The sequence below is a fragment of the Neodiprion lecontei genome, chromosome 6, assembly GCF_021901455.1.
Source record: "Neodiprion lecontei isolate iyNeoLeco1 chromosome 6, iyNeoLeco1.1, whole genome shotgun sequence".
NCBI lineage: Eukaryota > Metazoa > Arthropoda > Insecta > Hymenoptera > Diprionidae > Neodiprion > Neodiprion lecontei.
In genome coordinates, this window is record NC_060265.1 from 21050064 (window position 1) to 21064661 (window position 14598).

Genomic DNA, 14598 nt, shown 5'->3' on the forward strand with positions numbered 1-14598 from the left:
ATACACGTACAGCTCGGCGTCAAAACGGAACAGCCCTTTGAAGCGCCAAAGCTCCATCAAGGCTAATGGACTCCGCCAAGGAACCCTCTCCCCCTACCTCCCCCTTTGAACTCACCCATCCCTCGATACTCAGATCCTCTTCTTCGCCCTTTGGCTGCCTGTCGCCTGCTTTCCAGCTCGGCGATTCAAGCGAAGCTCAAAACTTGTTTGGCTCCGGTTGATCGCAAGCTCATTATAACAAAAATGCGTTACATAAATTTATGGTATGCGAATGGTATATTAAACCGTTCTTTGTTCAAACTTCGGATATTATTTAGCTCGGTGGGTCGGATTGTGAAGATTGCATTACCTGAAGGTGATGTGTTAAAGAAAATTTAATCATAGACGATACAAGGTGGATTCATGGCATCAAGGACCACATTTGCACCATTGGCCAAAATTGCCGTTATGGATAATTACTTATGTGTTGGCGATGAGGCATGATAGTCACTCTCGTATTGCTTGTATAAAATAGCTGTAAAGACTATGTTTATATCGTTGTACCGAAGTGTAAACTCGCATACTTTCCTGATAATTTAAAATTATTCCCAAGCGAATCTAAGGTAAACTCGATGATCGATCCTAGACTGATGTCAATTCTAGAACAATTGTTCGCAATACGAGCAATTACTCGAGCTTGTATATCCAGATTCACGATTTACATATTTATTTATAATATCTGTGCCTACCTCGATACCTTATACTTTGACATAATCACCAAAGCCGCAACACGGGGGGACTAGGCTGCTGTAGATATCCACATTGCCACCTCGTCTGCTTCTCTGTATAAGGTTCGTTTACTGCGAAGTTTGAAAACCGATTAGGAAAGTTTACGAACGGTATCAAAACTGTGTGGCGCCACCACACCGGCTACGCTAACTTTCCCCGTCTATATGTGTGCCTGCGCTAAGGAACATCGTTCCTTGTGTTCTCTACGTATACCCATCTACCGAAACGTTCACATTTCAGGATCATCGACTAAAGCCACACTGTAGCAGCAAAAGCTTGAGGTGAAGAAAGTTGCGACTATATTGTTATTACACAAAGTTATCGGACTTTTTAAATTCTTAATTTTAATCTTGGCGTCGATGGGCAGGCAATAAAAACAAGGAACGTGTTTTACGTTTTGGTTTTTGAAGGAGATCTCTTCAGAAACACTGAAATATTCGTCTTCGGATATTCAAAAATGAAGGCGGAGTCTTGGGACAATTACCGCTTTTGGTTAGATTCTTTGTTGACCGTTCTAGCCGTATTATTGATTAATCATTATAGTCGTCGATCTTTTCCTCCTCTTTCTTCTTCCGGATCATCACCTCTCTGTTAATACGACGTTTTGTGAGTCTACCCAGTATCTGTTTTTTAAATGTAATATTTTTGAAGTATCGGTCTACTGGCGATAAAAAACAGCCTGATAATAGTAGACTGTGTATCAAGGAGGAATTTATCAAATTATTCATTAATTCAATCTAAATATGTTAAATATCGAACACTTGTAAAAAATGTCACTTATTAAACCCCTTCAAAATTATATTTTTTGCGCAGTTTCTTTTCTGTAGATCAATTTTTGGAATTTTGGATGGCCCATTTTTATGAAAAAAAAGAACCAGATATTTTATTACAGAAAAATACTCGAAGTTTGAGACACCGCTGCTTGAATCCCGTCCCAAATCGCGTGATCCGCAACACATTATAAGATAAGCAAACAAAGCTCGACCCTTTTCATTCTTGGCTAGGATTAGCGAACCATTGTCCCTTTTAAGATTATTACTGCCAAGTTTCTAAGCATATAATCACGCCTCTGAACCAATCTGACACAGGATCGCGTGATCGGATGTCCACGAATGTCCAAGTTTCGCACTACGGTATATTGATACAAAAAAGTTAATCTCTGAGAACTCGTTCTCTCTCTATTGTACGAATGAAAATTAATTTCTTTCGTCAATTTATTATACTTTTTCCTCCTATCTTCTAATTTACACACTGCAATGAACACGCATGCGCGTACTAAACACACACGCGCACACAGTTATTCACATATTTATATATATATATATATATATACGTATATGGGTATTTTCTCCGGTGCCGAATATAAAAACCCATCTAAAGTTCCAGTGACTATGGGACACTCGATAGGTGCCAAGTTGCCTCTATACATCTGCCACTTACTCGCGTCCAACCTCTCTCGACTGTTACAATACTTTTTCTTTTTTTTTTTTTTTCTTTCACCTTTTTTTTTTTATTGCCACAATGGCTCTCGCCATTCTGTTACAATTATCCCCATTATTGGAGCAAAACGAGAGAGAAGCGAGAACGATTTAGCCCATTTTGGGAGCACAATGTACCTCCGGGTCTCCACGCGTAACATCCTATGGTTCTGGTTTTTAGTGATTTCAGAGATTTTTATTGTGTTTTGACAGTAGCGAGTCCGGTTTCTCGTAACCATCCGATTTTTTCGCCCGCTCTTCTTCGCACCCCGTAGATTCCGAGCGGCGATGACTACCTCGAATCTCGTGTGAACCTCGCCGGATGGTTAGGTACCTTATACCTACGTCCGAACTATTTTTCTATTTATCTGATCGTGGCTAGTGTTACCCACAAACCTTTGTCCCGTCGACAAACACATTTGTTATTCTAATATGCCCTAATATTATTATCGCACTGTCCGAACGAACCACGCGCGCTTTCAAAATTACTCCGGTAGTTTCTATTCGTTCTCGTAGGTATACGTTGGAAACTAATTTTTTTCATTTACTTCTCATCGTTTAGTTTCATTATTGATAGTAAGAGAAGGACGATATCGTCGACTTTTGAGCAACGCTGAAGTAAAAGTTCTGGTTATACAAGTTGCTGACAAAATTTTGACAGCCAATTTGGAAGTTGATCCCAAAACTCCAGCTGCGATTGGTTTCGATTAGTTCGTACGCCGTCGCGTTGACGTATCAAATTATTGCCACCTAACGAAACACAAAAAGGCTGTCGAGTCGTCAAACGGTATAAAACTCCAACAAAGACCGCCTGATTAGGTATAATTAAAACAATAGCGGGTAATTACTGACCTCGCTGTGGCTCAATGATTCGATAAACAAGTATAAAAATGAATTACGTCGAGCCTAGTTGATACATGGCAACGGCATCTACTTCGTTCAGAACAGATTGGAAACCTGTTCATTATAGTATAATACACGAGGTTCAAGTTTCGTATCCGTTTATTGAAATTAATTGCAAGTAGTAAAAGCCTGACGTTCAATTTCTAATGCATCTCCAAAATTATTCAATTTCTAATCTTATCCGGTACTACAAGTTGTGCTTTGATTCGAAAAAAGGAGAAAGTCGATTACTTTGTGCTTTATCCGCGATCAAAAGGTACAAGACAAGAAAAAGTCTGTTTCATATTATCGAGCACTTTTCAAGAGCAGTAATAAATTTACTCACGTAGCAAAAACCGTGTCATCAATTGCTTCACCGATTGTGAGGATGGCGTATGCCTCTCCAATGTTTGACAGATATCAACCCTTTTATCACGTCTGTTCCACGCCGGGTTCGCGCGATCCTGCTACGCGCGTGAAACGCTGTAACCATGGCGCATGTACAGCGCTAATATCCGGTAGAGATCCATTGTATTTCCGCAAGCGTGTGGGGCGTGAGTCTCTGTTATTTGCAACAAAAAGCAACAGTCGCCCGGGTCCGTTCGGGGATGTATACGGGGCAAATCCGGGTATACGCTGCAATCGGAGCCGTGTGTATGAACTTTGCCGGAGAGCCGCCTGCCGGATGAAAATTGTGTTTTGTAAATGCCGAGTGGTAGACATGAAACCAGCATGGCGGATGCTTACAAATAGTTAAAGGGCGGCACCCCGTCTATACGCTACTGCTTTTAATACACTTTTCTTTTGTCCAAGAATTAAACGAGGTTGCGCAAGAGGGTGAAAAAGGTTCAGGTCGACCGAGGGAACGAACGCGAAGGTTGGGGGTCCTCCCACCTCCCCTACCGACCCGTATTTCACTCGTATTTATTAAGGTACATGTATGTATTTCCTCTCAACCGCCATCGGTGTCGTACCATGACTTACGATGGTTCTTTCCGGTGTAATTTTAATTTTCGGATTATCTAAGAATAACGTCTGTTTTATTCAATCGAGAAACTTGCGTTTCGTCGCACGCGCAAAGCCGAACCAATTGATGTCAGACTCGTGCAATCGAATGCCGATGACGTAAAGTTCACTTTGATCGGATCAATGAATATTTCACAACCATCAGAAACGACGAGGTCCTCATCTTATCTACTGGAGATATCCAGATGTACCGAATTTCCAAAAAGATACGGACGAGGAGCCGGAAACTTACACTGACTTCAACAGTCGCCTCTTATACTCGCCGAGAACGTGTTCCGCCTGAAATTACATACACAACCGCTGCACTGGGTAAAAGCTGTTCATGAAAAAATCTGCAATCAGTGCATCAGAAACTGGAAGCACCAGGTTCTCCGTTGCGATGCCGGCGTTTTCCCATCATAAATAATTCATCGCGAGGTGTGTGTCTATGGTTATCGAACAGCTTGTTCCAGCCTTCAGACTTTCGATCCGGCTGTGTCGCAGACGTTGACCGACCTTGCAAAGCAACAAGCGTCGTTCTTCTCGATCAGTTGTAAAAAGACACGCGTCGTCCTGGGGTTGCTGAACGCAGATGCGATCGCTCCTCGAACGAACCGCGGCCGGGTCTTGGATCGTCTCGCGGCCTGCAACAGCGACTACCAATGGCGAGGTAATCGAAGGTGCGGAAGAGCATTAATTTGCAGTTGGCGGACACGCGACGGACGAAAGCAGCCATGGATCGAGCTCGCCGCAAGCTGGGCTCGAAGTAGGAGCAGAGAAGAGCAAATAGCAGCAAATAGGAGCAAATAGAAGGAGCAAATATGAGGCCGGCACAAAGCTCCCGGAGTATAAGAGGTCGGACATATCGTTTCGCAGGTAGAAGCAAAGGTTGAGATCAATATCTGAACGCGGTGGGTGTGGCTTCGGCACGAACCACGGTCGTTCTCCGGTCTGGTTGGGTGACTGGTCCCTCCGGGCGACGCTGACGTTCCGGAAAAGAGGCGGGGACATCCGGGCCTCCGGGTTGATGGAGGGGCATCGTGGTGCCGGTGAGCCAGCTCGTAAATCATAACCATCCAGTTGCTTGGTGCATGCCGGCGAAAACACCGAGAAAAGCCACCCTCGATAACCAACGCCGAACTCAACCCCCGAAGACGGCCGACCGGCGTCCAAGCGACGATTTCGATGAACGTTGCCTCGCTCTGATCACCGTCGCATCGGGACACGTTAACAGTTTATAACCTTGCGGGTGTGGATTAGGACTTGTGCAGTGAAGGTGTGTGATTATCCGCGTGGTTGTGCTTCGTCTTCCTCCGACGAAATGTGCAGCAACGAGAGTCCGCCGCCGACGAAGGAGCCCCTCGCCGTTGGTCTCGGGGTCGGCAACCCCATGGCGGGCTTTCTCCCCGGGTTCGAACACTACCGGCTTCAATACTACTACGCGATGGCCGAGCGACTGCGTCTGGCCCAGCAGCTTCACCCCCAGCATCCGGGCGTCGGGCATCCTTCGGCCGGCGGTCCGTCGGCTCACCTGGGAATGACGGCGGGCTTTCCCGCGCCTCTGCCGCTCTATCCAGCCGCCGGGTACCCGAGCAGGCTCGCCTTGTCGATGGCCCTGCTGCACCCCCATCACCAGCGGATCCCCGAGGAGCCGAAGCCCCAGCACAGCTACATCGGGTTGATCGCCATGGCGATCCTCTCCTCGCCCGACAAGAAGCTCGTCCTCTCGGACATCTATCAACACATCCTCGAGCACTATCCTTACTTCAGGACGCGGGGACCGGGATGGAGGAACTCGATACGGCACAACCTCTCGTTGAACGACTGCTTCGTAAAGTCCGGAAGGAGCGCCAACGGCAAGGGTCACTACTGGGCCATCCACCCCGCCAACCTCGAGGACTTTCGTCGCGGCGACTTCCGGAGGCGCAAGGCCCAGCGCAAGGTACGCAGGCACATGGGCCTTGCCGTCGACGAGGAACCCGACAGTCCCAGTCCGCCTCCGCTGCCGGCAACGCCGCCGCCCCCGGCGCTGGGACCGCCGGTGGTAACTGCCCAGGCGATTTCCGGGATGTGGACGCCACATCATCACTTCCACGGTCAGTCGATGCAGGCCTCGCAACCCTCGAGGAAGCGCCAGTTCGACGTCGCCTCGCTCCTCGCCCCCGACGATCAGATCGACGTTCTCAGACCAGCGAAGACTCGACGGTTCAGCTGCAGCGAGGACGAGCACGAGCTTCAGGAACCGGAACAGGAAATCGACCACGACGAAGAGGACGTGGACGTCGACGGCGTTCCCGAACCCAACGTCCTGCCGCCCAGCCCGCCATCGAGCAGCCCCGTTTCCAAAGCATCGCCGACGAATCTCTGCTGGACCAGTCCTGGACAGACTGCTTCGCCGCCTTTCTCCGCCATTCATCTTCACAATCATTTGCATGTTAGGAATTATTACACGCCGACTAATCCCGGTTCGGGTTCGAGTATTTAAACGATCGTAGATGTTCGGAGATGTCGTTTATTTATTATTATTTTTTTTTTTTCTTCTCCTCTCTTTTCTCTTTCTTTGCGGTATTGTTGCCGTGGAAATGCACTCGTGCAGCGTATCGTCAGACGATATATTTATAGAATATTATTAAAAAAAATGTATAGATACACGGTTATATACACGATGTAAATATTAGAAGGCGGTATATAATAATACGTGTTACGTGAGACTGACGCGATCTTGACTGTTTAAAATGTTACATATATATAGATAAAATGTACGGAGATAAGAATTTTAGATTTTATTAACTGTCTATATGAAGCATATATATGAAGCATATACACATATATATGTATATGTATATATGTATGTATAATTCACAATTAGGTAACGAGTGTATGAAAAATGTATATTTATATATATGCATTATTACTATTGTGTACAAATTAATCCTTATGTGTATAATATCAAACTAGATGCGTATGTACATATTATATTATATTTGAATAATAATCGGGTAAATTTGACGCGACGTCGAAACTCCGGCTCGTGACGCGGTGGTCAATGAGAAAATTGAAATTTAGAATTACCTTTAGCAGAGCGTCGCTCCGCTCAGCCTTTAAATATAATAAAACTACCTTGACGCCGTAGCCGCGCGAAGTATATGTAAAATATGAAAAGATTTAATAAAACTGTTCTCATAATTATATCATCAGCTTTCGATATTATCGTGATATTGTACGTTTAATCTGACGAATTCTTCTCTCCTCCTTCATTTATCCGAACCAATTGCAACTGGCTGATGATGTCAAGTTTTGATACTACCGTTGTCAAAAATGGCGGAGCAATCTCATCTTTTTACTTGATTTAAAATTCCGTTGAATATACCGAATTTATGTGCAAGTACTTACGGCTTTTTTTTATTTACTGTTGAAATTTCTTCTCCATAGAGAAAACTGTCTCGTATACTACGAGTAATTTTGATAACGGGACAGCCTTTGTTTTCAAATCAACTGAATTTCATTCCAGTTTGCGCAATTGAGTTTCAATCGATTCGTGTAAAACTCATTAAGCTATCGAAATGGAATTTGCGTTCTCTGTGAATTTAAAAATTACATAGCCACTCGATACCTCATTTAGATGCTCGACGTTCGATTACGATCTCTGCTTTCTGACACCCTCTGCCACTATACGGAGCATAAGTATTCTAACAAAAAACCATGACGAGTTGTTTGAGAACAAGCTTAGCTACTTTATTTGAACCAAGTGAAAAAATAGAGTAAATTTGCCGAAGATATGTTTAATTTAAATTAGATAATCAAATATCCCTCGTATCCATCGCCGAATCTAAATGCGTGATTATGAATTAATAGCCTGCTATCCGAATGTAAAAATAAAAACTCCCCACGATTAGAAGAAATTTAATGTAATCCCGAACCTATTATAGAATTTATTTCACCGACAGAAGTTTTACCTACTTGCGCATCTACTTTGGTAAATCAATTTTGGTCTATAATGGATTAAAAAAAAAAAAAATGTACTTTACGAAAGGTGAATTGCATTTTCACAGATTCACGTGCAAATAAACATATATCTGTTTCAAATAAGAATTTCTCTGAAGGCCGAGTATTGTTGAGCGTCCGCGACAAATAATATTAGTTTTTAACATATACGGTGATTTCTTCGTTTTCACGGCAGAAGTGTAAATATGCAAAAAGTGTACAACTCCAAAGTTGAACATTAATTGACTTGACTGATTATCTATTTTTTGCGTGTAAAATCGTTTGATTTCTGTCTATACATATCGGTATATAGATGATTCATCTTATGCGTATAATTGAGCCCACCCAAAACTAATAGAAACTATGTACATCGAGGTTGTACAAACTGCCACCGCGGTTTGTCGTGTTCAAATATTGAACCTGAACGTTGCTTTGTGAATATCAAAACTGTAGAAAACTTTGCGTGGTAACCGCGTTGTTACCAAGCGCTACTTCTCGCTTCGTATAACTTTTTAAACATTGCTTTTACCCGTACGGGCATTTCCTGGCACGAAGGCCGACATCGCCAACCGCTACTTTCGTTACATTATTATTATTATTATTTTATTATTATTACTATTATTGTAATTTTTTTTTCTAAACTCAAGCCACTCGATCTAACGTCATAAAATCAACACACCGAACAGTAAACCTCATAAACCATCCTAATTATCCGGTCAACAAATCGTATAAGGTACACAAAGGCTCCGTAGGACCGAAACTTTATCCAAGTATTGCTTGGATCGGTTATCCGATCAGTCATCGCCGTAGCGAATTGTCTGGCTAAGTAAATAAAAAAAGAAACCATAAAAAAGAATGCACAGTAAGCATGGGAAAGATATTCGCAACGTGGAATACCAACGTACGTGAAATGTGCACGTTTCGTTTGGGAACGGGATAAGCCAATGATCTCGCCTAATGGTTTGTTTTTATTTGCTCGAAAAACTTGTGACAGTAAATACGGCCTCTTGGTTCATATTTAATCGTTTAATCACTACTTGCCTACCCACTTAGCCCAACTCCAACCTCCGTCGGTTTGTTTATTTTTGCTAAATAGTTTGCTCGTGCAGGCTTAGATTTACGATTTGTCTCGTCTTTGAGGCATTTACCACCCCGGGAGGATCCTAAGTTGGCAAAAGCTTCTTACCTTTCGTTCCACCAGTTTAAGTCTACCTGTACCCAACTTGTTTCCCAGTCCGGGCTAATCAACCGAGTGTTTGGTTTTTCCTAATGCTCTTCGAAATGCTAGACAGGATCAGTAGTCAGACTCGTCCGGTTCGTGACCTCGGCCTGTATCCAGGACTTTACTCCACTTTACTTGAAACTTCACCGATCGACAATCATTGCTCTTCGAAAAGTTCCTGCTCTTACCCTGACCTCACGTGCTAACGACGAAACGATCTATTTGTGGCAAATAACGTAAATCCATGCCATACTTTTTGGATAAATTTTACGAAACATGTGATTCCGTCGTCATCGAGATAATCCGACGTGCTAATACGTTGAGGTACCTTCTCTTCGATGTCGAACAGTTAACGATGCTTCTATCGCTTCTCATAAATCATAGAGCAAATATTTTTGCACAGATTTAGACAACGCGAAAATCGGACCTGCTTCAGTCATTGGCGAATAGAGTTTTCCTGAGGTGTCACTTGAAACTTTGAATCATAGTGAATTTTATTAATTTTTCTTTCGACATTTGTGTTTACAGCGTAAGCCTGTATCGTTTTCTCTATCTCTCTCTTCTCGTCTTTGAAGCTGAAGCGTAAATCTACGGTTTCTTGTTTATGGTATTTCGAGCAATATTTAACAAATTGCTTTCATTCGTTCGTCGGGTTTCCTCTCGGCGGTTGCCGGTCCCTGCTGGGATTTGTGTGGGGTAGGTAGCATCCGTAATACGCTTGTGGGGTTTCATTTGATGAACGGAAAGACAATGCGAACACGATATAAGCTACGGACTTCCATCGTCACTTAGGCGTTGTTTGATCCGTCCGCCAGTCTACCGATCGATGAATTCGAAATTGCCTGAAAAAATCCTCGCCGAGTTTCGTGCAAAGAAACACAAAGGGCGATAGCGGGAGAAGCTAAACTCCTCTGGTTTTCCGAGACGCGTATAATTCCCGTCGTGCCTCGCATATCCGCCACCGTGGAAATCCACCCTTGCGGATCAGGTCGAAGAGCAGCACGGGGTGTTAAGAAAATAACCCGCCGTTTTGTGGAACAGATTCGACTCCGCACACACGGTGAGCCCGGCATCGCGTTTGTTGATTTTTGCCGCGAAATAGAACTGTGTCTTCAAGTTTTCGAATATTTAACAAATAATGACTGCGCAGTCGTGGCTCCTCTTCCACACCTGCCATTGTCAGACTCACCGGTCTTCGGACCGCGTAGACAGATCGGAGCCCCGACTTGCGTGAAACCGCTTCGTCCGGCTTACCTGGAGGGAAATATCCAGCATCTCTTCACTCGGCACGGCCTGTTGACGAGGGAACAATATTTTTCTATCACGCGGTTCGCACCAAATATACCTATTAGGTATACGTACGATCCACATACCTATATACTTGGATATGCATATACGCGTGTAACGGACCATGCATGTGAAAAATTCCACCCTTGCAGAGCGGACTCTTCGGAGGTATTTTCCCAGCCTCTTATTGCGTTTATTTTTCAAAATTCAACACCGCGCTGCAAAATAGCATGCTCGTACCACCCGACCGGCGTATCTCAGCCACCCATCTTTACACAGCGACCAAGCGGGCGAAATCGAGTAAACAGGAACTGCCCGTCAACTCGAAGCTATTTTCACGTCATTCACCTCCGAATGAAAACCAAACGCCGCTTCCGAATTAGGCCCAATCCTCAGACTTCCATTCGTCGAGTCTCGCCCAACGCCTTTTGTCGTGGTTGAGTATGCAGATCAGGTTCCTACCGGGTGTTGCATCTTTCTTGCATCACGGTAGGGCATCAATCTCCACTGTGCACATACATACATGTATACGCGGTCGTCAGCCGTTGCGTATGTATTGGCCGGTGTCGTCAGGCGACCTGATCTCGTTAACCTCGCTGTTGCCTGCAAATGGATTTGCGGCTGCGCAGATTACGATCTGCCACCATGATTCTCGGCCGCCACCTCTCAACGACGACCTCGGCTATCGCGATGTCTGAAGCTCCGTCAGCTTACGCGATTCGATTATTATATCCGTTATGGATTCTCGCGGAATAAACCGCGCCGTTTTTTGACGTCGAACCCTCGGCGTCTTGTTTGCATCGAAATCGATCGACGCTCGTTCTCTGTCCGTAATCAATCCCATCGACGAATCTCTCCTTAGCGCAACATCGGTCGTCCTGGAGGTGGAAAACGTATCGTAACACTCGTTGCCGGTCGAGAGATCGGTTATCAAGCGAATATCGGAGGGGGGGGGGGGTCGATTTCACGTCCGAAATCCACGTGCAGGCAACGACGAATCTCGAGTAGGAACATTGAGCAAATCCTTCTTTGAACTTCTTGGATGTCTGTTGAGCCCCAAGGGTGGCAATCTCGACTGCTTTGCGGTTTCAGGTAAAACGGTCCGTTCGATTTTCGAGTGCTTTGGGGATAGGCCGCCGCAGGACTCGGTCTTCCCATTCACTCGTTCATTCATTTCTTCCACGGATCTTTAGAGGACACAAGTATTTCCCAGATCAAGGTGTATACCCGGCCCAACCGAACCTCGATGTCACCACCGTCGGAAGGTCAGGTGTCACGTGTGACGCCTAATGCCTAATAATCCATTTATGGGTCTTTGGTACCGCATTCGCCTCAATGGCTGACTACCTCAGTTGTATTCTTAGGACTCGTAAATCTCTCACCGACAGTCCGGTTCCCCATTCGATAATCCCACCACAATTCGCATTCCGATTCTCAACCGTGTACATCTCCTCATTAGACACTCTCTCTCCGGTCTTTTATTTATCGACGGATCAAATCGAGCCTTTAATATTCATTTCCGATGCTTTTATCTTCTTTATTTTCACATCGAGTGCACACGGCTAAGGAAGCAAGAAGGATCAAAGACCAAGGTGCATCGTCCGGTAAGTGCTGAAAATTTTGTTATTCACGCGAATTCTGGAACCGAATATACGACGTGTTACTTGTGAGAAGAGTCACAACAAACGGTCGAGTTTATTTTCGCTTCAGTTGTCGATAAAAATGTTCTCGGTTCACGGGATTCTCGACACGCGTTGGGCTCGAGTTTATTAGGTACACAATAGGTATTATATTTGGGCGTGAGTAGTACAATAATTATTTTTCCTTTAGACTGACTTTGCTGCTCGGATACGTCCGTACAATTAACACCGCGATTCCCCGTGTCGAACCGTGGAATTACTACCCATGGTAACGACAGCGGGCAACGTTCTCCAAGGTTCTACCTCCTGCCGCGGCGACGGCAGCTGTTCTTTGGTGCAAATATAAATACAACCGGTGACAATGGGATAAAAATATTTAAAGGAATCGGTCAGAGTTTAATAATAATTGTTGCAAACTACTTTATCGTTCATCGGACCAGTCATAATACGCCTGTTCCGATTTAACGCCTTGAACTTACGGTTCAGAGGACTCCAGATGACATTTTTATCCCAACCTTCGGAATATTTTTAATTCAATTCCCATCGTTTTTTCGTTTCCTAATGATTAACAACGTTTCTAACGTTTTTCCTAAGTTATTTGGCATCAATTTTTGACGTCGAATCGATACTTTTCGTCAAGTTTCACAAGAAAGATAAAGTTGAATGATTATACAAGTTTCATCGCTATCTCGGAAGACAACTACTAAGGTTTAAAAAAAAATCTAAGAATACATAGGAGTTTACCAAAACGTGTGTAATGTATGTTTTGTACATCATACGCGTTGAAAATTCGAAGATTATCGTATTATACAAATCTGCGCGAACTGCAAAGCGCGTAATGCCTGGCTAAAAGCTTTCGAATTTGCAAACCTGTGACCAACGTTGTGCCAAAGCATTCACTCGTGAATTTCCACCACGTTCGCAGCCGCGGTGTATTACAGTAGTCAATGTGGCGGTTCCACACACAGCTATTATTATAAAATCATATTACGATCTTTTGCCATTGTTCCAACAAAAGGCATAAATGTTACCAAAAATATCTAATGTCCGCACGTCACCACAAAATATTTCACAACATCCTGAGTGTCAAAAATGTATAGTTACACGCACGCATAATAATAATAATAATAATAATAAAATCTACACTATCGTACCAAACGAGAATATTTTTCGTGCCGGCCGACGTCCGAGTAAATTAATAAGAGTCCGATTATTCCAAACAAGGTGTCTCTAACTTTATTGTCTGCCAATTTCACAGTGGTACAAATTATCATACTCCCAGGCAAATGTAACAGCGTACAGAAAAAGACATTCTTGTACGGATAAGGGAGAGAAACGTTGGCAGCTTCGTTTCGTCCTGTGTGTATAAAAGCCACAGACGGTGCACGTGATCAAGTATCAATCCTGTTCGTTTTGGTCGGTAAGGACTCTTCGGTGTGTAACCGAGCATATGATCGAATGTTGCGGGGTCTGTGTTAGCTGCGGCTTCTCGAGTTCTGGAGTGTCCTCGATCGGCCGACGGGCAAACCTGAATTAGAAACAAATTCGAATCAAATTCTAAACTTGGTTTACCAGGCTTTTTCCGCGTCCGGAACCCGGGTCATCCGTGCGTGAATCGGCTTTCGGGATTCCGGATTCACGATTCAGGATTCCTCTTGGGTCTCGCCTCGAGGACCGCCGTGACGTGCTCCGGGCGTTCCCTCGCCCAGATGCAAACTGAATTTTGATTCATTCCTGTTCCACACTGCCGGGTGTAATAAGACGAGTAAATGGCAAGCGAATAGTTGTCAGCGGCATTCAAGGTGCGTGGGCGCAAACGGTTATTGCTAATAGCTGTCTGATCAAGTTTCGAAAACAACTCAGTTATCCCGTTTTTCATGTAGTTTCAAATCATTGGTCAATAATGCGTTACACCGTCCGTCCAAATGTTTAACGTACACGCGAAGTATGAGGTGAACGAGTAAAAGTGGGCCGAAGTTAAAATCTAGGTAAATCGAAGCACTCACCTTACTTTTAGCACAATGTAAACAAATTTACCGACGTCGAAGGAAGGTAGAAACTGTAAATTAGCCGAACGACGAAGGTGTCACGTGTCTTGTTTTCTTTGGCAAATTTATGATCTTTGATGAAAACCGTTTTATCTTCGACTGTTATTCTTGGATAATTTTTTCCCCGCATATAAGTAATAAGTTATATACTTAGCCTGCATCAAATAAATGGACAAAACGTTCTTACGCGGAGTTCGAGATGTCTGCTGGAAGTGAGTCCGATTGTAAAAATATTAGCCGAAGAATATAAAGAAGAAAAAATGGGCCGAAGGTGTGCTATTTAT

General features: G+C 44.1%; 1 protein-coding gene and 1 long non-coding RNA gene across 2 annotated transcripts in view; both read left to right on the forward strand.

Moving 5' to 3' along the window:
- LOC124295068 overlaps positions 1-14598 on the forward strand; it is an 80327-nt gene that overhangs the window by 44841 nt on the left and 20888 nt on the right. The gene's annotated exons all lie outside the window — the stretch shown is intronic.
- Positions 5236-6914, forward strand: LOC107221420 (fork head domain-containing protein FD4). The gene has a single exon (XM_015660407.2). The coding sequence runs from the start codon at positions 5455-5457 to the stop codon at positions 6616-6618; it is 1164 nt and encodes a 387-aa protein (XP_015515893.1). The 5' UTR covers positions 5236-5454; the 3' UTR covers positions 6619-6914.